This window comes from Taeniopygia guttata, chromosome 3 (assembly GCF_048771995.1).
Source record: "Taeniopygia guttata chromosome 3, bTaeGut7.mat, whole genome shotgun sequence".
In the NCBI taxonomy this organism is placed as follows: Eukaryota; Metazoa; Chordata; class Aves; order Passeriformes; family Estrildidae; genus Taeniopygia; species Taeniopygia guttata.
In genome coordinates this window covers 58,037,082-58,061,241 of record NC_133027.1, presented here as the reverse complement: position 1 = coordinate 58,061,241, position 24,160 = coordinate 58,037,082, and the positions used below count along the sequence as shown (strand labels likewise).

At 44.5% G+C, this 24,160-nt stretch overlaps 2 protein-coding genes across 6 annotated transcripts; both read left to right on the top strand.

The window, feature by feature from the left end:
• The first annotated feature begins 617 nt into the window (after positions 1 to 617).
• Positions 618 to 3,939, top strand: MRPL18 (mitochondrial ribosomal protein L18). 3 transcript variants are annotated; one of them, XM_030267987.4, is made up of 4 exons: positions 618 to 723; positions 1,596 to 1,776; positions 3,244 to 3,478; positions 3,737 to 3,939. In XM_030267987.4, the coding sequence occupies exons 1-4, from the start codon at positions 633 to 635 to the stop codon at positions 3,806 to 3,808; spliced, it is 579 nt and encodes a 192-aa protein (XP_030123847.4). In that variant the 5' UTR covers positions 618 to 632; the 3' UTR covers positions 3,809 to 3,939. The 3 variants fall into 3 exon arrangements, with proteins under 3 accessions (XP_030123847.4, XP_002188942.6, XP_072783025.1); XM_002188906.7 differs by lacking the exon at positions 618 to 723 and adding an exon at positions 993 to 1,168; XM_072926924.1 differs by lacking the exon at positions 618 to 723 and adding an exon at positions 1,263 to 1,284.
• A 975-nt stretch (positions 3,940 to 4,914) lies between these two features.
• Positions 4,915 to 16,506, top strand: PNLDC1 (PARN like ribonuclease domain containing exonuclease 1). Of its 3 annotated transcripts, none has more exons than XM_030267986.4 (19): positions 4,947 to 5,169; positions 5,667 to 5,724; positions 5,841 to 5,914; positions 6,831 to 6,864; positions 6,981 to 7,104; positions 7,731 to 7,819; positions 8,096 to 8,199; positions 9,517 to 9,596; positions 10,570 to 10,707; positions 11,312 to 11,381; positions 11,634 to 11,719; positions 11,924 to 11,979; positions 13,028 to 13,095; positions 13,940 to 13,993; positions 14,210 to 14,252; positions 14,772 to 14,871; positions 15,322 to 15,497; positions 15,663 to 15,761; positions 16,313 to 16,506. In XM_030267986.4, the coding sequence occupies exons 1-19, from the start codon at positions 5,094 to 5,096 to the stop codon at positions 16,377 to 16,379; spliced, it is 1,596 nt and encodes a 531-aa protein (XP_030123846.4). In that variant the 5' UTR covers positions 4,947 to 5,093; the 3' UTR covers positions 16,380 to 16,506. The 3 variants fall into 3 exon arrangements, with proteins under 3 accessions (XP_072783024.1, XP_030123846.4, XP_012428047.4); XM_012572593.5 differs by having other exon boundaries at positions 4,948 to 5,169; positions 13,031 to 13,095; XM_072926923.1 differs by lacking the exons at positions 11,924 to 11,979; positions 13,028 to 13,095; positions 14,772 to 14,871; positions 15,322 to 15,497 and having other exon boundaries at positions 4,915 to 5,169; positions 15,548 to 15,761.
• The last annotated feature ends 7,654 nt before the right edge of the window (positions 16,507 to 24,160 follow it).

Here is a 24,160-nt window from a genome sequence, read left to right as displayed (position 1 = left end):
CGTTACCCATTGCTCGGGATTGTACCCGATTCCTGGGGGAAGGCTGCAAAGAGACCCGAGACAAATCTAGGTTTCTGAGATGGTAAAAAATGAAGAAGCTGAAGACCTGCTTCCTGGAGAAACTGCAATTCAAACTAATACTTTTGGCAAAACACTTTTAATGAGATTCACCCTAAGTCGTGAATGTGATTCCACTAGATAATGGCACCATGGCCTTGTTTGAAGGTCTCTGAGCTCTGACTGTTCCCGTTATCCAACCCCTTGTCACTAGCCAGGTTAAGTAGAGATGGTTGTAGGGTAAGGGAAAAATTTGCTACAGTCTGAGGGTAATCCTCAGGGAGTGATGGGGAGATGGAGAACCTGCAAGGCTCAGGATGAGCATGTAATGATTCGTAAGGCATGATGTAAACAGACTTCTTGTATTTTGACAAACAAATACCTTGTGTGGCCAGGAGAAACCTAAACTGCCTGGCTCCTGTGGCAGTGTCCAGAGTTCCCCTGGTAGGTGGTGCCAGGGTCTCATCAGGCCTTCATCCTCCTTTCAACAGAATTTTCTCTTAGATGGCTCATTAAAAGCATTTTCAGGACTACAGCAGTTAAATACGTCTCCAGATTAATGTTCCTGCACGGTCATGCTTGGAGGAGAATGCTTTGAGAAGGCAGAGCTCTGCTGTACCTGTGAGCTGCAGGAGAGGTTGGAAAGAAGCCTAAAACAGGATGACGGTAGCTCCTTTTGTTGCTCTTATCCACTCCCCTTTTCTTTCCGCGCCTTGGTTTCTCTTGCTTACATCCGTTCCAGGAAAAGCCGACCCAATGTCTGGAGGCCGGCATTTCCTAAAGCCCTTTTTCCATGGGGAAAAGTTAAAACATGATCCCCCCGAGTCGGGGCAGTGTATTTTGCTCTGTTTTGTGAGACGCGAGTAGCACACAGGCGCCCCTCCCCGGGAGCCGGTGCCCTGCGCTCGGCGCTCCCGCCTGACCGCGCCGGCGGCGGGCGGAATTCCCGCGGCCGCTTCCGCGGGAAGCGCCGCCCCCCGCGCATGGCGGCGCCCGGGTGTCCCTGAGCGGAGGGAGGGGAGCGGCGGCCGCCCGGCGCTGTGGCGGGTCCGGGTCCCCATGGCGCTGAGCAGCCGCCTTCTGCGGGCGGCCGGCGGGCTCCGAGCAGCGGGTAAGCCCAGGGCTCGCCGTGCCGCCCTTTCCCGGCGGCGGCTCCGCGGCCCCCGCGCTCCTGGGGCCATCCGGCGGCCGGGTGTCTTGGCGGTGCTGCTGTGCCACGGATGAAGGGTTTATACCTTGTTATTTGGTAGCACTGTCTCTGGTTTCTTGTGTACTTCGCTTTCAGTGTTTTGTAAAGCTTTGGACTTAGGGATCTCCTAGTCACGCGTGAGCTTATATTTTAATATAGAGTTTAGAAACCCTAGTATACTTGCAGTTCACCTCATAAATTATGGATGCAGGTTGACGTCATTCATCAGTTAAGTGCTTAAAAAAAAATTGCAAGACTTCTGTAAGCTGTGTTATTCTGTACTGTATCTGCACTACGTGTTTGTTTTTTTTTAATCTGTGGTGTTTTTTTATCTGCTCTCCCCTCAAAGGTCTTCGTTGTGCATCAACTACAGCCAGTCTCAAAACTGAGACTGAAGTGGACACAAGTGAAAATGAGGTTGTTGCCCCAGCTTTCACTAACAGAAATCCTCGGAACTTGGAGCAGATGGCCCTGGCTAGGAAGGAGCGTGGCTGGAAGACAACATGGCCAAAGCGTGAGTTCTGGCACAGGTGAGTAAAGAAGTTACTGCCAGAAATTAAGGCTCCAGAAGAAAAAAAAAATAACAAAACAAAAAACCCACACACAAACAACAAAACAAACCCCAGAAACCCACATACAAAATATGTATTTTGGGTTGCTGAATCAGTTAGTACATTAGTGTTTCTTAATCAGCAGGCATCTTCTGTGTTCAGGGAAGAGTGAACTAATAGCATGGGAAAGCATATGTGATCAAGATTTTTCCATATATTGTTAAGGCAACAGTAATGTTGCTTAAGCAACAGCTTTTTAACTCAGGATTCTCTCACTCCTGTGCTTACCATGTTTCATGGTTTTATTTGAGGCACCATAGTAGTCTGTTTGGGGTTGCTTTATGTTTGTGGGTTTTGTTTTGGTTTAATTTACTTGTCCTCTGGAAAATAAGTTCATTTTAAGCTAGCATTTCAAAGTCTTTATTTTGTTCTTGCGGAGAGAGCCCCATCCAGTTTTTTCATACCAGGAAAGCCAATACTATCTCAGTGCAATAAGAAATAGTTGCTAATAAATATTCTACTGTTATGTGTGGAGGCTTATGAGGTACTTTCTGACCACTTGCAGATCTCAACAAGTTGCTGTGAGATCTCAACACCTACTGTGTCAGCTCAAGCTTTTAAGGGACTGCATAGTGATCCTAAAGTTCAATTTCTGATGGAGCAGTTCCCCTCATATACATCTGTTCCACGCTGTGCAGGTGTACAGTGCTTGGTTTGGAGTGGGTCCAAGGCAACCTAGGAATGTGGTCCTGAGTAACTGATGAGAAGTTGTTCCTGGAATTTCACTCTTCTGAGCTAGCAATAGGAGTTTTGTGAGTCGACACAGGCAGTTGGAATGACCACAAAACTATGGCTGAAATGCAAACAGTAGACTTAATTTCATTACCTTGCTAACTGAAGAATCCCAAAGCAACACCCAGGTGGAGACATAGGTGGGAATCCAGGCATTGTTAGGCCTAGTCTGTGCAGGTGGTGAGCCTGCTGTTGGCACCCATTTATTAGGGGTTTACCATCATGCTATGGTCTCCCCTGTGCTTTTTATGATCTCTGACCTTTGATGTTCTTTCAAAATAGGGAGCTCAAGCATGTCCATGAGAGTGTCTCCAAGGCTCTTCAAACACCTATGTTATCTCTACACAGAGATTCCATTTCTCAAAACAGTCAGAGGATAAACAACTGTAGGCATAATATGTGGGGTTTCCCACAATGTTATTCTCCAGGACTTGGCATTCCCAGCTGCAAGGTCACTCCTTCTCACTGTTTTTCTGCTTTTAACCTTTTCCTCCCAACATGAGTCCCATTTTGTGTCTTAATTAGCAAAACTGTAATAGAATGTAATATATTAATAACATTTAATTTTATTTCATAAAGAAACTAATTTAAGCATTTGACTCTGTTCTCTGGAAAAGACATTATAATCTTGTATCATTTCTTTCCTACACTCAGATTACGGCTTGAGCGGACACAGCATTACGTGGAAGCCTTTGTCGAGCGCTCCAACGGGGATGTTGTGGTATCTGCCTCTACCCGAGAGTGGGCCATAAAGAGACACTTGTACAGTCCCAAGGGAGTAGCTGCATGCAAAAACCTTGGCCGTGTAATGTCACAGCGCTGTTTGGAAGCAGGAATCAACTTTGTGAACTTTAAAGCCATTATCCCCTGGGAACGCCATTGTGACTCGGCAAGTACCCATCTACTTATTCCCTTGGCCCTTCTTTCCTTTTTAGGCATTAATTTTACTTCTCTTCACCTTTAATTTTGTTATGTGGCTTGACAATCCCTCCTTGCAACACTCAGAAGGGCTTTGACAAGCTGAATTTCCTGGTATTAGGCTTCCATGAGGCTGTTAACCTCTGCCCCTAATATAACATGTTCCCACTGATATTTAAGTCCCGCTGGCTTTTTTTTTTTATTTATTTGTGTCTGTCTTTTAAACAAGATTCAGGAATTTGAGAAAGCTATGGAGGAGGGTGGTGTTGTTCTGCGTGAGCCACGAAGAATCTACCGGTAAAATGGAGACAGTTGGGAAGACTTTTCCAACGAAGAAGGATCACTTCTTACTGTACTGGCAGAGGGAAGGTCCAGATCTGGAAAAAGCTGGAATGTGTCATCTTATAATAAAATATTTTCCAATAGATAGAAGTGTGTCATATTCTTTATTCTCAAATGATCAACACCTTTAAGGCTAGAATAAACTTACTTAGTTCAGCCTGACAGAATTTATTAATAATTAAATGTTTTAAAAATGTATTTTATTTTTAATATTTGATTTTGTTTGTTCCAGGCTGAACTACGGAAATGCTTTGATATTTGATCCCTGTACACTGCCAGTCTAAGCTAGCAAAATGTAGTCATTACATAAATGTTTAGAACTGTGATAAAGTAATGCGCAGAATCTTAGTGAAAATATTAAACTCCCTCAACTCATCTTTGCACTTTCCTTGCAATTCTGAGATTCTAACTGCTTACAAGCTGCAAAAAAATCCTGCTTTAGGGAACAAGAAGCCTCATTCTCCCCTTGTGTGTCTGCCTGCTGCTTGGCACAGGCTGGTGCTGTCAGCATCTCTGCCTGATGGCTCGGCAGGGCTTCCGAGTACGACCAGGCTGTGAAATCCCCACAGAAAGTGTTGGAACCCTCTGATGGGCAACTTCAGGGAGGCCAGCCTGGTCAGTGCAAGTCCTGTACCTGTGTCCCGGAGCTGTGCCTGTTGCCTGGTGTGTGCGTGCTCTGGGGCAGGAGAAGGGAACGCCGAGGCTGTGTGCCGGGGCTGTGCCTGCTGCCTGGTGTGTGCGTGCTCTGGGGCAGGAGAAGGGAACGCCGAGGCTGTGTGCCGGGGTCAGCAGCATGCGGGGTGAGCCCGGCCCGGTTCTGGCATCTTTATTAAATCCTCAGTATTCAACTGACATCATGAAAAAAAACCAAAAAAAAAAAAAAAAAAAAAAAGAAACCGAAAAAAACCCACAAAAAAACAAAACACTTTTGCTGGATTTTTACCTAGTTGTTGGTTCATAATAATAACAACTCTCAGATGGTGACGGCCTCTGTGCGATCTATATTTTCGGCAGACGCGCAGTGGGAGCCGCCCCTGCGCTCCCTGTGAGCGGGGGCTGTGCCGGGCGGCTCCACAGCCTCTCCAATTTCCAGCCTAAACCTCCCCGTCCTTCGTTCCCACCGCTCGGCTCACGATCGAAGCTCCCGTGGCACTGCCGTTCCCATCCCTTACCGCGCTCGGGCCCGCCCCGCGGGGCAGCGCAGGCGCGCCGGGCCGCGCCGGGCCGGGCCGCGGAGGGCGGCGATGGATGTGGGCGCGGAGGGCTTTGCCCAGCGCCTGCCGCGCCTCAGGCGCCGCATCAAACGCGCCGCATTCGTGGGTGAGCTCGGGGGCGTCTCGCCTGGCCCCCGTGCTGCCCTCGGTCCCCAGGCGGCCGTGCAGGGGGCGGCTGGCACCTGCCCGGCGTGGGGAGCCGGGCGTGAGGGGTATTGCAGCCGATAATGGCGCTGCTGCGCCCAGAACAGCGAGCGCTGAGGCGCGGGGATTCAAATGGGGAAAGGGAACCCCGGCTGCGGTGCTGGCCTCGGCTTGGCGGGCTGGGGGGCAGGGGTGTTAGGGGTTCGGGGTGGGGGCACGAACACAGCACAGCCTGAGGCAGGCCCCTCCTGAGGGGCGTGGGGGAGATGTCCCTGCCTCATCCTGCCACAGGAATGAGGCAGCTGGAGGTGTGGGCCCCACAGCTTTTGCTCTTGAGCCTGCTTCCTGTGTTTTGACGAAGGTTATGGAGAAGAGAAGTGTGTGAGAGACCCCCGTCCTGGTAGTGGTGAAGTGCATGCCTCAAATTCAGATTGTCTTGTGTTCTCTCCACTTCAACAGCCCTTGATATGGAGTTTACTGGTTTACATTCAACTTCCCTGCAAAACAACGAACCCAGGTAAAAGCTGTTGGACTTGAAATGTGAGGGAGACTTGTTGCTCTAGCCCTGTGAGAACAACCTGTGTATGGCAACCCTTCTTGTGTCCACTCTCCTCAATTCTGGTTTTGTTCTAGCCTGTTTGACTCCCCTGCGGAGCGGTACATGAAGGCCAGGCAGAGTGTTCAGCGCTTCTCTCTTGTTCAGCTTGGTAAGTGCGGCTCTGTCACGGAAAGTGATCTCCCGAGGTCATACAGGTAACTGGCCTTTTGCTAACAGGTGCATCCTGCAGGTGGCTCTGGCCTTAATTCACTCATTCCAGAGATGTTTGTTTGCTGGGTTTTTTCCCCCCTCTGATGTTTGACACTATCAGCTTTTTAATAAATAAAATCAGGTGGGCTATATGGTTTTTACGGGTCTAAAGTTGACCATATTTAAAGGTCACAGTTAAAAATACAAGGCTTTTGAATCAGAGGATGCAAGCAAGAAGCGTATGACGACAGCTCATGTTCAGAGCTGTGTCATTTGATACAGCACATTATGAGTAAGGGGACTATGAGGAAAATAAAGGCTGCTATTTCTGTTATTCCTAAAATAACAAATCAGCATGAGAAGGGACCTGTGGAGGAGAGCTATTGGCAGTTAAGAACCAGTAAAGACTCAAGAAGCAAGCTTGAAAACAGTCTGAAATACTGTTGAAAGTCTTGAGGTATCTTCATGTGCCTTTTAGAGATTAACAGAACAAAAAAAAACCCCTGAGAAGTAAAACCCATGTTTCAGTCATCTGTGGTGCCCAGCTTGTTCCAAACACTATTGTAGTGTAGTTGGACTGACAAACTCATCTGTGTATGCACAGAGACTCATCACCATCTCACCTCTTGCCACGACTATTTGTTGTTTAGTTCAGATTTAACTCATTTTCCCACATAGCAGTGAAAGCTTGTCCTGTTCAGCTCTCAGGAATCCAGGGAGTGGCTGGCAGTTGCTGCTAGGATTAGCATAGTGACATTTGTGAATGGAAAACATGTATTTCTTGAGGGGTTCCCTACATCCCTCATCTAATTTGCACGCTGTCAGTAGACATCCAGCTAAATGCTGCCATCTCAACAGAGGTTTCTTTCTTGCAGGGCTGGCAATATTCTCAAAAGAAAATTCAAACAAGTAAGTAAAAAAGCAGTTTTCTGTTACAATGAGGGCAATACAGTAGAGATTTTATAATTCCCTTTGGTCAGAGTTATTTCTTGTAATTACTAGAGATACTTTTCTTTTCATTTTAGGTATGTGGTGCATTCATACAACTTTTTTCTCTTTCCCTCAACTCTGGGAATAAGGGATGTCGAATTTACCGTCTCTGCATCTAGTATTCAGTTCCTGTCTCATTATGGCTTTGACTATAACAAGGTATGTAATCTCTGTCAGAAGTGCAGAACAGAGGAAATCTGTGCAAATGCAGAAGAAATCAGATTAGTATCCCTAAATGTTATGTTTCTGGGGTAAATAGCATCTTCCTAAAGTATGAATGCATCATGCAGTTTGTTATGAACAGGGGTAATGAATACTGTTTTTTCTGAACTAATGTAAAGGCAATAACCACATCCTTGGCAGCCTCAGATAGATTCTCCTCCCTCAAAAAAACCCGAAAACCTTATATCTGGTGAACTGAGGATTTATTAAACAAACCCTGGTGGGTGTCTTTACTATCCATGAAGGTGCAGAAGTATCAGTTTACCAGCATCCTATGTATTGCCACATTTCCCATAAAATTCAGACTCTATCATCCCGTAAGAGTACTGTTTTGCAATTCCGGGAAGGAAGCATCTGACTTCTTGACTCTTGGAAGCATCTTATTAAAGGACAGGTAAAAGAAGAGCAAAAAAAAAAATTGATTACAGTTGACAAATATTCTTTTCTTTCCTCCATACCTGTTGGATTGCCTGCAGTTTATTTGTCCTAACTTGCTAATTTTCTAATGTGCTATGAGAAAATCCAGGGGAATGTATCCAACCTGGCATTTTCTGTCCCCTCAGTTCCTCAAAGATGGAATCCCATACATGAATGAGGTACAGGAGGAGAGCCTTAGGCAGCACCTCTTAGCCGATACCTGGAAAGTCTGCAGGTGAGCAGTTATCCAAGAGGTATCTCCTCAGTACTGTGCTTATGGCTCAGCTTCACTCAGATCACATTTTGTAGAAATACTGAAAACTGTTGGTCTGAACACCTCCCTGCCAGCTGTTCCAGCATGCCATGGTGTCTGAAGGAAGATTGATATCACAGGATACTATGTGGAGAATTGTGTGCTTGTTGGGAAATTAAGCTTTGGCATTCCTACAGCAAGGCACAAGGCTTCACCTGTAAAGAGCATTTCTCACACTGGCTCTTTCCCCTCATCTAGCACTAATGTGGACAGGGATGTCCTGAAGAAAGCTATTGATGAAGTGACCTCTTGGATAGTTGCAGCTAAAGAAGAGGATACTATGATTCTGCAGGATCTGAATGGTATGAAACAGTGCCTCTTTTAGGTATCTGTGGGCTCTGGGTTCATAATGTGAACCTCTGGGGCTATAATTGTCCTTTCTTTGTTAAATTGCTCTATTGAGAGGGAAAGCACCAGTGCCCATCCTGCCTTTACAACTCTTTATCCCAGTTTATACTTTAGCTCCTCTCAGGAGTTCATCTCTGGGCTCTTCTGCACTGCTCTGTTGGGGTGGTGGGTCTTTCTGAAGCAGAAGTGGATGTCTGGATGCTGGGAGCATGCTTTGTGGTAATTGACTTCCATTTTGTGCTTCTTCTGAACTGAAGAATTTGTAGTTACTCTGAATCAGGATAATGTTTTACATGTTTTAAATTCTGGGTGATCTAGTTTTTTTGTTTATTTTCTTCCTCTCCTTTCAGAGTTGAGTCCTTCTCATTGGAGCAACAGGAAGCCCCACGGGGACACATATATGCCACTACGGCCACTTTCCCTGTGTGTTAAGATTTGGGAGCACTTTAGCAGAGCTGAGGAACTCCTGTGCTGACTTGAACAACAGGGAATTTTTGCAGGGAATAATTTGTAGGTTTACTCACAGAACCCAAAATTTCTAGGTCAGGGAATAAAATATAGAAAAGGTTAGGAGTAGTCAAGGCTTTGTCTGTTGACTTTTTTTGCAGAGTATGCAATAGGAGGGGTGGTGTGCTGTGCTATCATATCAGCTAGATATGATACTGATATTTTATGAGTCTGGCACTGGTGAGCACATGTGATAAGAAAGACATTTATTTAAGTAATCAAGAAGACTGATTCAGGTGTCTCTTTTAATTCTATTCAGAAGAGGACTGGGTTAGTTCCTTGTCAGCTGTGGGGGAAGATGCTTTGCTACTCTTTGTGTGCTTGGCTTCTGGGTCTGTTGTTCTGAAACTGTCCAAAACCAGAGAATGTCTTTTTCAGAGTAGTAGCCTTCCTCCCTCTTCAGTTAGTATTTTCCTTTCCTCAGTATCCTTACAAAAGCTCATTTTCCTGATTTTTTTCACTGTGATTTTTGGGGGTTTTTTTTGTGTTTTGTTTATTTTTGCGGGTTTGTGGTTTTTTTTTTTTTTTTGTAATGGTGTTTTTTTTTGTTGTTGTTGTGTGTGTGTGTGTGTTTTTTGTTTGTTTTGTTTTCTTTCAGTCGTTGTGTATGGTAATGTATCAGGATCATATGTTGAGGAATATTTTCCATATGTTGGGAGGGAGACAAGTCAGTCTGTCTGTCTAGAGGAATTATGTGTTTTCCTTAATGGGCTTGTCTGCACCTCTGAAGCTTCTACTGCCTTTTTTTTTTGTGTGTGTCATAGGTTATCATATGATTGAAGTTCAGCTGGTTCTGAGGCAGGCTCTCGAAAATGTTTGGACAGAGCCTCTTGAAGACAATAAGGTGAGATGGAAATGCGGACCTTTTGAAAGGAGGATTTCTCTCTAGGCAGATAGGACCGGCATTCTTGCAGGGACTCTGAAATGTTGCTTGTACTTTTAATGGTAGGGTCAAGGAGGAGGAGGAGACGATGACAAAGGAGATGTTGATTGTGGGATCCTAAGAAAAGGGATACAGAAAACCGAACAACTCTGGTTTCTGTTTGTCTTGTAACCCCAAAATCCCTTTAAATAAAAGTGCTTGTCCTTGGAGCCCTTCTGGAGACAGCCCCACTGTGTCTTCAAACTTTATTAAAGTCCCTCCTGCAATACCTCCACAAGAATGCATAGTTTTAGTGTTTTCTGTGGCTTTCCTTTGCTGACTTCTGTCATGAAGCTGCTTTGAAGACTTTTACTGTGATTTGTTGTTTTGCTACCGGTATTTTACATTCAGTGCAATATTTTCTGTATTAAAACTATGGTTGTGGACTGCTCAAACTATGGGCTATGGGTTATTGGTATGATATCAGTCAGTTGCTTAGAATTAGCTTTCAGAAATCTTTTTTTTTGCATTAGTCCTACTTTGGTCTGATAACTAATGCCCCCAGAATGTCAGATTTACCCAGCCTTCTCATCTGAAGCATTGCCTTTGGGGACTTAGCTTGTATGATTGCTATTTGTTTCTGAGTTTTTGGTACCATGAACTTACCATATTGGTATCAAGTTAAATTGAATTAGGTTAATTTGTGCTCAAAAAAGCACTTTTGTCCTTTTAAGTAGAGAAGCACAATTAAGACTCACTTTCAGCAAGCCTGTTAAGTTACTGGGGCACTGATCTCCATATAGAAGTGAGACAGTCCCAAGGTCCCAGGGGATGGAGTTTTTCTGTCCTTCAGTGGCTTGAAGCTGAACTTGACCTCAGCATTACTGAATCCCAGTAAGCCATGTACATACAACTAACATGGGAGGCTGAGATACTCACTGAATTCTCTTTTCAGGTGATGGTGAAAAAAGTGAGTCCAGAGCATCGTCAGCTTCTGGAGAACTCTTCTGATGACCACTGTCAGAAAAAGCTCATTCTCCTGTCTGCTCGGGGCTTCACCAATCTCTTCCAAATACTTGTTAAAGTCAAGAAGGTAAAATGCCTTAACCCTACTCTTATTATTCATCTCTTTTTAATTTTGCTGTGTTAAATGCAACATTAAAAATCCTGGTGTTACAGTTTGACTCGCCATCTAAGAAAGCTGAGCAGATTTTTGCCTTTTGGGCAAGCTGTGCTTTTCAGCATGCAACAGACCAGTTTATTGGACCATGTGGACCATTGGTCTGACTTTGTGTGGAAATTCTTACGTTTTGTATGCAGCTTATCAAATGGATTTCAGCTTTAGAGGACTATGGGTGATGTGCAGCAAAGGCCGTCCCTGCCCTTGTGCATGAACATATAAATCTGATGGTTGGAACCTTGTTCAGCTGAACCCTGAATCCACTTAGCTCCTTAGGTCCACTGAAAATAGAATGCTGCTGAGACAATAGCCTCTCAGAGAGTCCACAAGTCTGATTTCCTGAAGTCAGTAGTCCTCCTGTGAGCCTTGCAGTCTGAATGGCTCCTGTGCAAGTGTGTGTGGATGCTGTCTGCTGGAGGAAAGGGTTACAGCTGTTGACTGTGCCTGTGTTGTTCATCTCCGAGCTCTCTTCAGAAATGTGCTCCAATGGGCTGTTATGTTTATATTCCTCCCATAGCCCCTGGTGGGACACAACATGCTTATGGACCTTATGCATCTTCACGACAAGTTCTACAGGCCCCTCCCAGGTACTGCTTTGCGTAGTTGCTGTCTCAGGCTGCTACCTTTGCACTGGGGGTGGAACAGGAGGGGCAGTGGCAACTTGCCACCACGGACACCTGTAGGATTTAGCTAGCAGCAGGGCTGGTTGCCTCTTCTGAGTTCTAAATGCTGGAGAGGGCATCGTTGCCTGCTGTCACTTCTCTTTCCTATTACTTTCCAATTGCATTGGATTTTCCGCAGTTTCCTGATGTCTTTCTCCACGTGTGCTTTGCTTTCAGAAAGCTATGAGGAGTTTAAAAGGAATATTCACAATCTGTTTCCTGTCATCATAGACACCAAGACTGTAACAAAATCTGTGCAGAAGGTGAGATGCACAGGTTTTTTTGTTTGAAGTTTAAACTTGTCTTTCACCCAAGAGAGGATATCTTTCCTCAGTGCCCTGTGATAATAATAGAACTGCAAACAGTTCTCTAATTTTAGATCTCATTTAACAAATTGGCAATGTAAGTAATTGAACTCACCATAAGGTCTGCCATGGTTGGTTTTCTAATACATTCTTCTTTTATAGAAATTTCTGTTTCCTCGAGTATCTAGTCTTATGGAGGTATATGCAGTTTTATGCAGGTAGGTGGTGGCCAATAGAGCTTTCAGCAATCCCTGTACTTTCTTTGGCAAGATATTTCACAGTCAGCCGTTTCTCATGTTCATACTTTCCCTCCTCTCAAATGTTTTTCAATTGGATCTTTGTCTTTCTAAATTTAAGAGCAAAGGATTTTCACATCTTTCTTATAAAGGAATTGTGTAGTAAATTATTTGTTCTGAGTCACTTCTCACATTGAATTGCCATTATTTCATTGGTTACAAATTTGGTTTGCATACAGCTGTACACGCAGCTTGAGAATTATGTTGCTTATGTCATGTTCTGAAATGAGTAAGATGCAGTTCTTGGTGAACATACATCCTAATTTCAAAAGCCTGTCCTAAGTGAGGGCTGCACTGAGCCCAAAGCAGTAACTAAAGACAATGTTCAAACAGAGCACGAGTAGATGTTGTATCTCAACATCTTGAGTTTAGTCATGATGTGGTAGGAGACTTATTTCGTGCTTCTTTTGTGAATTATTTTTTTTCCATGTAAATTTTGCTAAGGAAGTGAAAATTTTGCCTGTTTCCTCTTTCTGTCTAGTCCCAAGAAGGAGATGCAAAATTAATATTTTTTTAAAAACAGTACTGGGATTCTGAGGGTTTGTTTATTAGCAATTTCAGGCTGCATATTCTGCTTGATTGTTCTTTGTTTTATTTAAGTCATTCAGTCATTCCAGGATATCTGTTTAACCTCCAGGGTTCCCCATTGAAATAGAACTAGCTAGTAAATCTCTTTCCCTGCTGTTTTAGTTCTGTTCACATTGTTTTTTGTAAGCAATTAGAACAGATTTGCTGCTTACAAGTTTTGACTGAGGGAAGAGACTAAGAAAGTATTTAGGAGCTAGTTTTCAGGAAGAAAACTGGTAGATATTACTCAAATATTTTGGCCTTTTCCGAGAGGCCTACCAAAGTTCATTTTAAAGTCTCCAGCAGCTTTTTCTGAAATGAAGCTACAGCTCACTAGAGAACAGTAACTTTTCTCTAACATATTGAGGAAAGACAAAAATATCACACATCCACTTGTCTTCAGCAGCAACCTGAATCCCAAAGGTCCACCATGCCCTGTTATAGCTCTTGCAAGTGGATGCTCAAGATACGGTATGTTCTTAAGCAAATCTTCGGAGACAGATAGATGAAAAGAGGTTTGTTGTATTCTGTGGGTGACCACATACAAAGCATGAGGGAATGCCAGTGGGTCTGCTGAATTTGCCCAGAGCTGCTGATACGCATTTTTGTCCAGACCCAGAGCCTAGGCTCCCAAGATCTGTGTTCTGCATGTCCCTGGTAGCTGCTGAGGGTAATGTAGGGCAGATTTGCCTCATGCTGCCAGTACAGACAGCATTTACACTGTGCTGGGCTGGACTGAACCTGACTTGGGCTGTGAAGTCAGGAGCCCTTGAAAGGGCAAGGGGAGGTGGGAAACAGTTGTCTTAGAAGGGAAGGTAGAAGGAACTAATGGCATAGTAACAGGAGCTTGGTGGCTGGTGTGCAGGGTTAAGTGATGCCTGTGCAGGAGGTTGTGTCCAGGACATGGTGTGATACTGGCTGTGAGGCAGATGTTTTCTGGCTTCTCCTGGCAGCATCGTTTCCTGCAGCACAGGACCGCCTGTGTTTTGAAATGGTTCCCATACCATTGATAACATTGATGACATAGTTTGGTTTAGACTTTCATAAAAGTTAAATTTCTTTAAATGTGCATCTTGCTAAGCTTTTCAGACATTCATGTAACTGCTGTTGCTTTTTTGGTGTTGTTCTAAAATGCATGCTAGAGGCACAGACTTTACTGAGTGTAAAGTTTTCAGGATGAGAAAGGAAACAGAGCTGAGGGAGGGGACAAAGGACCTGCAGAATAGCGGATCTTGTGAATTAGGATTCTGCAGTGTAGTAGTTTTCACAGCATGCTAGATGTGTTTACTTCTTCCTCATTTTTGTACACTTACAGCTGAGAAGAAATCTCCTCATGAGGCTGGCTATGATGCATTTCTCTGTGGTTCAGGTAAAATGCTTCTTAAAAACTCCTTCAGAGTTTGGTTGGGAATTTGGCAGTCTTTTCCTTCTCTCTAGATCTGTTTGATGCTAAGAAATATTTGTTTATACACAGTCTGTTGCTCTTAGTAACTGAGCTGCACTTCAATGCATTTTTGCTTTCTATGTATTTAGCTTGTGTTTCTCTAGCTTTCTTCTAATGCCACCTCATTATTCCTTTCTCTAGTTCTTCTTATGTCAGCTCATTTGCTACTGTGCAGATCCACAGAGTGAGTAATGTTTGTATTGACTGAAAATTGCATTACAAAGGATGTTTCTCCTATGGAAAACAGTCTTCTGTTTGCTCTTTTTGTTTTGCAGGCTGGCCTTCCTTTTGGACAAAAGAAAGTGTTATTGGAAATGTCATGTTCTAATTAGATTTTTATTTTATAAATCTGAAAGTAGTAGTTTTATGTCAAAGCTGACATTTTAAAAATGAAATCAGGGGCCATGTGATGGCTCAGAGGTTGGGAAATGACATTGTGACTTCTTTATTCTTGAACAAGCTCTCTCAAGTTCAGTTCACTTGGGTAAGGGTCAAATAATTTTCCATTAGTTTCCATTTTTGAAATCTCTGTGAATCAGTGCCTTCAGTTAAGTTCCCTTCCCTTTCTTGCAGCTTTTTGACTTCTGTCAGATGATACTAAGATCTGAAATATCTGTTCTATCACTAGTTGAAGAGCTTCACACTGTGTAGCAGTGCAGTACTGGAGAACCAAAACTTTGTTCTCTTTTGTTTTCTGATTTAGTGATGCGGTGGAGGCTGAGCCTTCCTTCTCGCAGTATCTCACCGTGTTAGCTGAGCATGTGAACAAAGTGAATTTCATCCGAGGTGGTGTTTCAAGCATTGTGCGTATGAATTGCAGGTCTGTGACCTGTTTGTGGGGTGCATAGGTCAGTAGCCTACCTCGTGGCTTCCTTACAGAAGAGGAATCCACTGGTGCTGGGGCCCACCTTGGCAGAAATTGTCATCATACAGGTGATGCAGCGGACCTTTTAAAATGGCCAATGAGTTGAATTTCTGCTTTGCAAAATGTATTTATGCTGTTATTCTGTAAGATGGCATTAGCCAGTTTACATTGCTGTTTCTCAGGTAGTTTGTCCATGGTATTTGTGACAGTTTGCTTATATAACAATATTTAGATGAGAAAAAAATTTAGGGGAAAAAAAATTACACCAACAGCAGTATTATACAACCTGCAATTTATTCATCATTTTCTGCATATTTTCTGATTATATTAATAGTTCCTCTATAGTATTTCCAAATTCAGATATGTCTCAATATTGCACATTTTCCAGAATTTTTCTGGGGAAGATTGTCCTTGCCGTCATCCCCCTGCCTTGGTTGTCCATGTCCGAGGCTGGCCAGGGCTGACCGAGAGACAGATTTACGAAGAGTTTAAAGCTCACTGTCGCTTTGATGTCAGACGGCTTTCAAAGAACCAGTTCATTCTGCTCTCCAACAAATACAAGCAGTAAGTGATCAGAAAGTCTTAACTCTCAGTCCTCTCTTCCTCTGATCCAGGCCTTTGTCCCACCCTCTCTCTGCTGTGGCAGCTCTTGGATAGAAATTCCTGCCCTGAGCTGTGGGGTGCTGTAAGCAGCCTGCGGGCTGAGCTCCAGCCGTGCTTTCATTGCAGGGTCCGGCTCGTCCTGCGGGATTACAGGCGCCACCCTCACCTGCAGGTCTCCGTCTATCGCCACTGGAGGCACTCGCCGAGCGTGAACTGCCTGCTGCAGTGAGTTGCGGGAGCGCGGGAATGGGGCGGCGGGGGGAACATTCCTTTCAGGTCCGAGGCCCTGGCACAGCTGCCTCGTGTTTGCAGTGTCCTCCTGCCAGCCCCTCAGAAGAACAGGGGACTCAGAAGCAGGTGCTGGGTGGCTGCTTGTGAGCTTTCAGCCCTGGGTGACTGGACTTTTATCTCTCTCATGGTTAACCAAGGAATGTTACCCTAAGAATAGCACAAAACTACGGATGTGTTGTCACAGCAGAGAGGTGGTAATGTTAATGAGCTGTAGTAGCAGCTCTAATAAGCGCAATGAGAGGGAGGCAGAATCTCAGGTGTGGGATGGATGTGGGTTTTTTTCAACAGCTGAGTTGAAAGCTTGGTAGTGGGAGAGAATTCCGTATTCAGAGTGCACCCTTCTTGTGAGCTGGTGACAGTGATGCTCATGAAGGGTGAATTTCTGCCTTGACATGGTTTGAAAAAGAATCTAAGCACTTAATAAATAAAAAATTAAGCCATACATATAAGTAGCCTAACAGCATTTTATTATTCTTGTCTCTTAGAATCTCTGGTATTGTGGCACTGTGGTCTCTCTTGGCCTTTGTGCTTGGAGGAACTCGCAGCTGTTGACGCTAAAGGACTACTGTAGAGATGAGATGTGAGAAAGACTGATGTTATTTCTTGTGTTTGTCTGTTTTGTTTTGTTTCATTCAATAAAATGAGAGAAAAAAATAACAGAAAAAAACCCCAAACTGAATACTGTTTGATTTGTTTTCTTTGAAATCTGATTTTTGAAGGGGGTGTGTTGCTTTGCAATTTGTATTTTGTAATCTGCTCAAGGCATCATCTCCTCTGGAAGGGAGAGATGATTGTTTCAATGCCTAATTTGCTTTGCTCCTGTGTAGGTTCTTCACAGCTATTCATACCCTCAGTTTGTTCCCAGTGCCGGTGCTTGCTGCATAAAACACATTTCTGTAAAAGTTCAGGAAGTTATGAAATTAAAGATGCTATTTTTAGTTTCAGTTTAGTAAAGCAGGGGAAATGTCACTGTTTACCAAATGAAAGCATGCAGAGTTGATGGAGAATCCACTCCTGGGGCTCATGACAATTCTAGGGAATAGTAAATAACTTGCAGTGCTGTCAGTGCAGTATCATGCAGTGGTATTTTCAGTGACAGTGTGGCTGAGGTTTGGCACAGATAAGTGGAATTTACCAGGTTCCAATTTGTGGAGTATACAGAGGTCAGGTGAGTCAGCATACATTTCTACTTGCTTCTAGTGCTAGGCATGTGAGCAGTCCTTTATGCAAAGTAGCGTGAGACATGCTTTGTGGATCAGTTTCTCTTGATACAGCTGGAGTATTTGTCAATCCAGGGAATTTGGTCTTCAGAGATTTTTTTTTTTAATTAATCTCCTCTTCTTAAAAATAACCTGTTTATCCAGGGTTTTCATATAATGGTTCTTAGATGTCATTAGTCAGACTTAATTGGATGGGGCCCATGCTCATCTAATAGGCAGAATCTGCCTTTAATTGACTGTAATGTGGGAGTTGCTGCAGGGGACCTTAAGGCAGCAGCACAGCACTGCGGTGTGCCTGAGGATCACATGCTCTCTGCTGCTGAGGGCCTGCTGCTCTTGAGGGGAGGAGGGCAATGCATCTTCAGATGTGGTTCTCAAGTTCTGCACAGCTGTGGTTTACACCTCTTGTTTCATAAACGAGCTCCTACAAGACAAGTAACTGACTTGATGACCTTTAGTGACGTGGTTCTCTGTCACAGTGTTCCTTCAAGTACCAGTGGTCCCCCCGCGTATTATGTAATGTTAGTTTGTCTTCTAGCATCTTTAGACACCCCCCTTATGTCAAGGAAAGCATAGGCTCTTTGCGTTGTGTAGGTTTAGGAAGATTTTCACTGGGTGTTATACACAGTAGCATGTGTTTTCACATAAAAACACTCTTCTTGGGAAATATAATACCCTTGTTCTCTAAGATCTGGATTCAGCTAGCTATTTGAATATGGGGAGAGAAAGCCTCACTTGCATCTAATCTTTGCTGTCTGGGGATCATGAAGATACAGGTGCTGTTACCTGTGAGAAGCCCAGGAGTTTCTAAGAGAGCATGCACTTTGAAGGAACAAAGAAATTCTTCTGTCTTTAAATTTTGTTTCTCCCATTTTCTTCTCAGAGTGGCATACAGACACATAATGACTCAGTTCTCTGCAGTGCTGTTCTCTCTCGTGTTCACCCTCTAGAGAAGCACACTTCTCTGTGGACAAAAATAGAGATCCTCTCACCCTTTTTGGAGAAATAGCCTATGGGTCTGACCATGTGTTTTCCATTTCCAAGAGACAATACACGCCTCATGTAGCAACATGGTGTAGTGAATCAAGGGATTTGATTTTCCTGCTTTAGAGCTGGGAGAAGTAAGTGACAATTGCTGTAGAACTATTAGCTATTCCTAGTATAAATCAATTAAGTTTACATGCAGAGTAAAAACATGAAGAGATCAGAGTGAGTTGAGTATGTTCTGATCTTCCAATGAAAGACTTTAAAGAAACAAGTTGCCTTCCCTAATAGTGGTCACTCACTGCTTAGGGCCTCTTAGAGAGCTCAGTGAGATGTACTGGCAGTCCCTTCCAATGACATGTGTTAGCTAAGGGCTAGCTGAACAAATCAGAGCAGAGACATTTGGCCCTAGGAACAGAGCTGCAAGTTTTCTAAGCAACTGTTGATCAAGACACAGTCTTCTTGAATACATCAATCTGGCCATTCCAACCTCAGCCATTGCTTTTACTCCAGACTAGGGAATTTTACTAATTGAACTTGGAAGCACCCAACAGGTTATGCCTGTTCTTGCCTGTCTCCTGCAAGGAGGAGATAATTTAGACAGTAGGAGATAATTTAGATTCTTATGGAGCCAATTCATGGTGGTGCAACCTGACTTGTGACTGGCCCTGAAGAGATGCCTGTCAGAGCTTCTGAGTTGTTCTGAGGGCTGGCAGTTCTGAAAATCAAATCTGTCTCCCTTAGACAGTGGTAAAACCACAGCAGAGTCCCTAGCAGCAGTTACAGCACACCTGCCTTAGCTCTGTGAGAAAATTGTACTTCAGCTGCAAGGCTTGACAGGATAATTCCAACCCTCAAGGAAAAAAATGTTAAAATTCAAGTTGTGAAGGTGTATGCTAAAAATACAGCCCTGAAAATGGAACACTGCAGATCAGAATGTATTTATTTACAAGAACAATTTAATTTTTGATACATTGACATTTTTTAATGTGTTCAAGATTAAATATGTGAGTTTTGATATAACATCTCTACTCCAGTGAGAAGGCATGGAAAAGGCAGAAGTACTCTAAATATTCCTTTGTTCTTGCTGCTGCTCATGGCTTCAGTGGTAATAGGCCAGATTCCTGCTGGCATTGGAGGACAGGAGAGCAGGATTTACCTCTCTGAAAATATAATTTTTCCATATAGAAGAAAATTTTTTGTAGTTCTATGCTTCCAAATGCCATGAGCCAACAGTTCTTCACAGTATGTTTTCACTCAAAAGACATCATAGCAGAAACCCTTGGAACAGCGAGGTTGCAGATGTCTTGCTGGCTGAATGAAGTGCAACAGCCTGGTGCCAAGTGCCAGCACTGCTCAGCCCCTTGGTGGGAGGTTCCTTCATAAGCCAGAACGGCTTTGGCTGTACTGCAGCACCACAGCTGGGCCAAATTTTGTGTGCTTATGAAGAGACTGACAGTTTCCATATGCTTTAGACATGGGAAAACCCTACTGTGCAACTGCTCTGTTAACATGTTTTTGTGGTGTTCTTTTATATGCAGCAGCAAATCTGACTTTTATTTTCTGGTTTTTATCTCCCTTTTTCCCATGGCTTATCCCAACAGCCCCTCTCCACTGGTTGCTGTAGTCCCAGCACTGGAGAATCCCTCCAAGGAAGGCTGAGTGAAAGGGCAGTGCATGAAATGCCATGGGTGTATTTCTTTCAAGAACCCTTATGCTTGAGGAGGAGGGGGTGATTGTACCCAGTCTGACACAAGGGACCCTTGGAAGGGGAATGTTGCATCAGCCCAGTGCCACCTGAAAGGCCATACAGACCAGCGGTGCTGGGGAGAGCCCAGACCTCTGATCCCTTGGTCTGCTGGAGGTGTGGCATGGCTGGTACCTGTGCTGGCTGTCCTGCAGAGCTGTCACCACACATCCCCAGGAGCGCTGGCGGAGAGCGACCCACACGAGTGTGTGTCAGTGCTGTGTTACAAGAGCTGTGGCTGAGCAGTGGGGAGAGAAGCAAGACCTGTGCCCTCAGAGACAGGTGGAGTTCGTGGCACAGAACCTGGCCAAGGATTGCTGTGGTGCACAGACTGGAAGGAGAATGTATGTAGGCAGAAGCCGTGAAAAGATTTTTTCCAGAGGCCCCCGAGGAGCTGTGAGTTTGTTGCAAGGCAGGAAGCTATGAAAAGTGAAGAGTTGTAGTAGTTAGGATGCATGGAGGATGAGGGAGAGTTTATGCCCAATGTCTTGCCTCATGCTTTCTCTTGCTGAAGAAACTACCTTGTTCAAGCTTGTGGTTTTAACTAGTTTTAACAAAACCAGTGCTTAAGTGTAACGGGAGTGCCTTTGGGCTTCCCTTCTGGGAAGGATCTTGGCACAGTCCCATCTCGGAGGGGTACCTGGGCTGGGGTTGCTCCCTTTTAAGCACAGACACAGTATGCAGGAACACTCCCACCTGACATTCAGACCTCTGCCCTGCACCTTGGGCAGGGGAATGAGACATCCTCAGAGAAAGTGGATTCAAATCCTATCAGCATGCTAACAAGCAGATGAGTAGTTGAATCCTCTTGGACTTTCTCCCCAGCCAAATGATCGTATAAACAGACAGATGTTTCATCAAAGGTAAGATGAAGATGGGACACCTGCACCCCTTTCTCCCCATTCAGGACAGCTAAGGACCCTCTCCAGACTCAGGAGTGATTGGTACTCAATTCTCCTGTTTCTGGAGATGGCTGTGTTAATCCCTTGGCCTTCTGTGGCCAAGCTTTAAAAGAAAATGGCAACAGCAAGTGTCTTGGCAAAGAGTCTCATGTCAGTGATGTAAGTTAGGCTGGATTTTAAAATATCTGTGGGATGGAAGTAATGAAAGGTAATAGCTACTATGCAGGCGAGACACATGGTGCCCTGGCAGAAACAGATCCAGTTAAAAAAAGAAAACAAAAAAGAGTGCTATTTAAAACTTAAAGACAGCTTATTGAACATCACCCAGGTGCACAAAAATTAAGGAAATCCTAAAGTACTTCTAAGTTTGGACCTGGTCTACCCACAAACACTCCTGGAGTTTACCTGGGTTTATAAGCAGTGGAAGAGTAATCTGCAATCCTCATTTTGAAATTTGAAGTAATACAAACTGTTTTACTGGCCCCATAAAACTTGGCACTAGTGTTTGGACAAATCTGTAACATGTTCTGACCTTGCTTGAAAAGATGCTGCTAGAAATTCCTACTTTGCCTCCAGCTTTTGGTTAACAAATGTACAGCTGTGTGGCAGCACATTTCTCTCTCTCAGGATTTTTCATAGAGGTGCACAGAGAGACAGAAACAGAAAACAATTGCTATTTCTGCTCCTTGTTTTTCTCATGTGGAATGTGTTTGGAGAATTATTTACCTGGGGTGATTGCTTCATTGGATTCTGGTGAGGATTAAGCCTGATGGCCAATCAGATCCACCTGTGTCTGGACTCCTGCAAGAGGGTCCTGAGTTGTGTTAGAGATATAGTTAGAACAAGTAGGTTTGTAGTTTTTAGTATCTTCCTTTATATAGTATATTAATTTATTTTAGCATAATTATAATAAAGAAATCATTCAGCCTTCTGAACTGAGTCAGACACCGTCATCTCTTCCCATCGGGTTTTGCCTGCATTCACAACACAGCTGTCTTAATTTCTCACAATTTAATGAGATGCTTGCTTACAAGAGCAGCTAGCCTAACCAAAACAGGCTCACTCTGGAGCTCATCTGTCCTGTGCATGAAACATGTACGACTGACTTTGCCATTCCTACATATGCCATTCCTGTGAGGATTTGCAAACCCACAGGCTCCCACAGCTGCCTGCAGTGCTCAAAATTTGCCCCCTCCCCTGGGATGCAGGACAGAAGCAGCTTGATGTAATTGATCCATAGGGCCACTGGGTCATGGGAAGCAGTGCCACAGGAGACATGCCTGGGCCTCCCTTAGGGTCCCACTGCCTCCAGAAGCTGGGCAGTCCCCAGGGGACAGACTGGGTCTGGCTGCTCAGTGAGGAGTGTCTTGGGGCTTTCTGCAGCCAGAGGCACCCCTGTAAGGGGGGATGCTCTTGCTCCATGGCTTGCATTGATAAATGTCCAAAATGTACCATAACACAAGGGTACTGCACAATGATGGGGGAACAGAACTGCAACCAGAGCTCTTCCCAGTTCCACAGGCACCTGTCACTATCTTTAGACTACCAAGTACTCATACAGCCTGGCTGGCACCTCTGATTCTACATCTGCTCCCTACTGAACTTACCCTCCTTAACTGCATGCCTCCGGTGGTGTAACTGCTGAAGGAAGCACCCGGCAGAACAAATAGTGCCTGTCAGTGGCTGCTGGCTCATGGTGGCTCAAATTGAGCAGGAGGCAGGGCTGTGGCTTCACAAAGCACTGCCCCATCCCCTTGCTGTGGGCAGTTCCTGAGGAAGATGTGCTTGCCTGTCAGCTATTTCTATGAGCATTTGTGCTAGAGCAGTGGCCATGAGCTCCTGGCACACATGCCAGGATCAGCAGCCTCATTGCTGCTAGGGCAAGAGGACTCTGACCCTGAGACTGCTCAGCTGGTCAGAGCATGGTACTGATAACACAGAGGCTGTAGGTTCAGTCCCTGTATGGGACATTTGCTTAAGAGTGGAACTCAATAATCCTTGTGGGTCCCTTCCAACTCAGAATATTCTGGGAATCTGTGAGCCCTGGTCCCCCATTTCTTCTGGTTTTTTGCTCCCACCATATCTCTGGAGCAGCAAGCACAGGAGAGAGATGGGCTTTGATCTTTAGCAAGGAAGAGGGACTGGGAGAAAAAGTTGGATTTGAAGAGAATGGGCAGGAATAAGTGACTGGGAGCTGGAGGTGATGTGGAAGGCTTTGCTAACAATCATCTTCAGGGGGAAAGCAGTCTTTAGACAGGAGATTTTGGCACTTCAGTTGCACATGAATTTGTCCTGCTGAAGGTTACCACTTCTCTCAGGCTTTTGCATACTGACCCTTCTAATCTGCCACATTCACCACAAATCCCACCAGAGATGGGCAAGAGGGCTGGAGCAATAGATGTGGATGTGTGGACCTGCCAACCTACAGGAAGGGTCAGTGTTTCTTTTCTGCTACTCTCCTCCTGCAGCTCTGAAGTTTGGAAACGAATGCAGCTTCCTCTATAAGTATGGATTTCCCCTGACACCAACATTCTTTCTAGTGTAAGGATGGCTCTGGCTCTGTGTTCACAGGTCTCAGTGTCAGGCAGGTGTCCCAGGAAGCTGAATACATCCATGGTTGTCCTACTCTGTACCCAGCTTGCACAGGCACAGGAACCAGCCCGGACTGGTGCCAGTACCCTCTGTGCTGAGCTGGCCTTTCTGCTCCCTTTAGTCTGCTCAGCTGGCTTGTTCAGCTGGGGCAGAAACTGGGAGGGAATTTCCCATTAATCATTCTGGCAGGGACCCTGTGTGATTTTAATTTTCTAGCGAGGAGCAGGGTGCCTACCTGGTAGGGTGGATTGAGCATTCCTTCCTTCACTCCTTATTCGTGCAATACCCAAGCATCAGCTTTCTGTTCTGTAACCACCTGTGGTCCATTTTGTGAGATGTGAAATGCTATATTTCATTTAAGTTTAGAAGATTTAGTGGGTTTTGGTGTTTTTCCAAGAAATCTCAAATTCATTGACAAATGGAGTTTTCATCACAAAAACTGGGACTATTTTTGAAAACAAGAAAAAGTAAAGTTTACCTTTTTTCCCCTCAAAAATTTCTTTCCCTTGCCAATGGCAAAATGCTTGGCTTTGTCACATTGCAAATATGACACCACCACCGGCCACTGGTATCACCTCCCCCTCAAATCCACTTCTGGTGAAGACTGTGACTCTTCTTGGGTAATGCAATGTGCAATTTGCTGTCTTCGTAGTCTTCAAAAATCTGAAAAACTCATCTGTCGTCCTAATTCTTAAGATTTTCTAAAGCCTTCTGAGTTTACATTCTGTTAGAAAACTTTCCCACACAATTTCTATAAACAACATACTAGTTTGCATTCCTTCATGGGGGTGGAGAAACTTGATGTACTAGTAGTTTGTCCAATGTCTTTGGAGAGGTGGCCCATCCACTCTCCAATCCACTGTCACCTTTGGAAAAGTATAAAAGTTG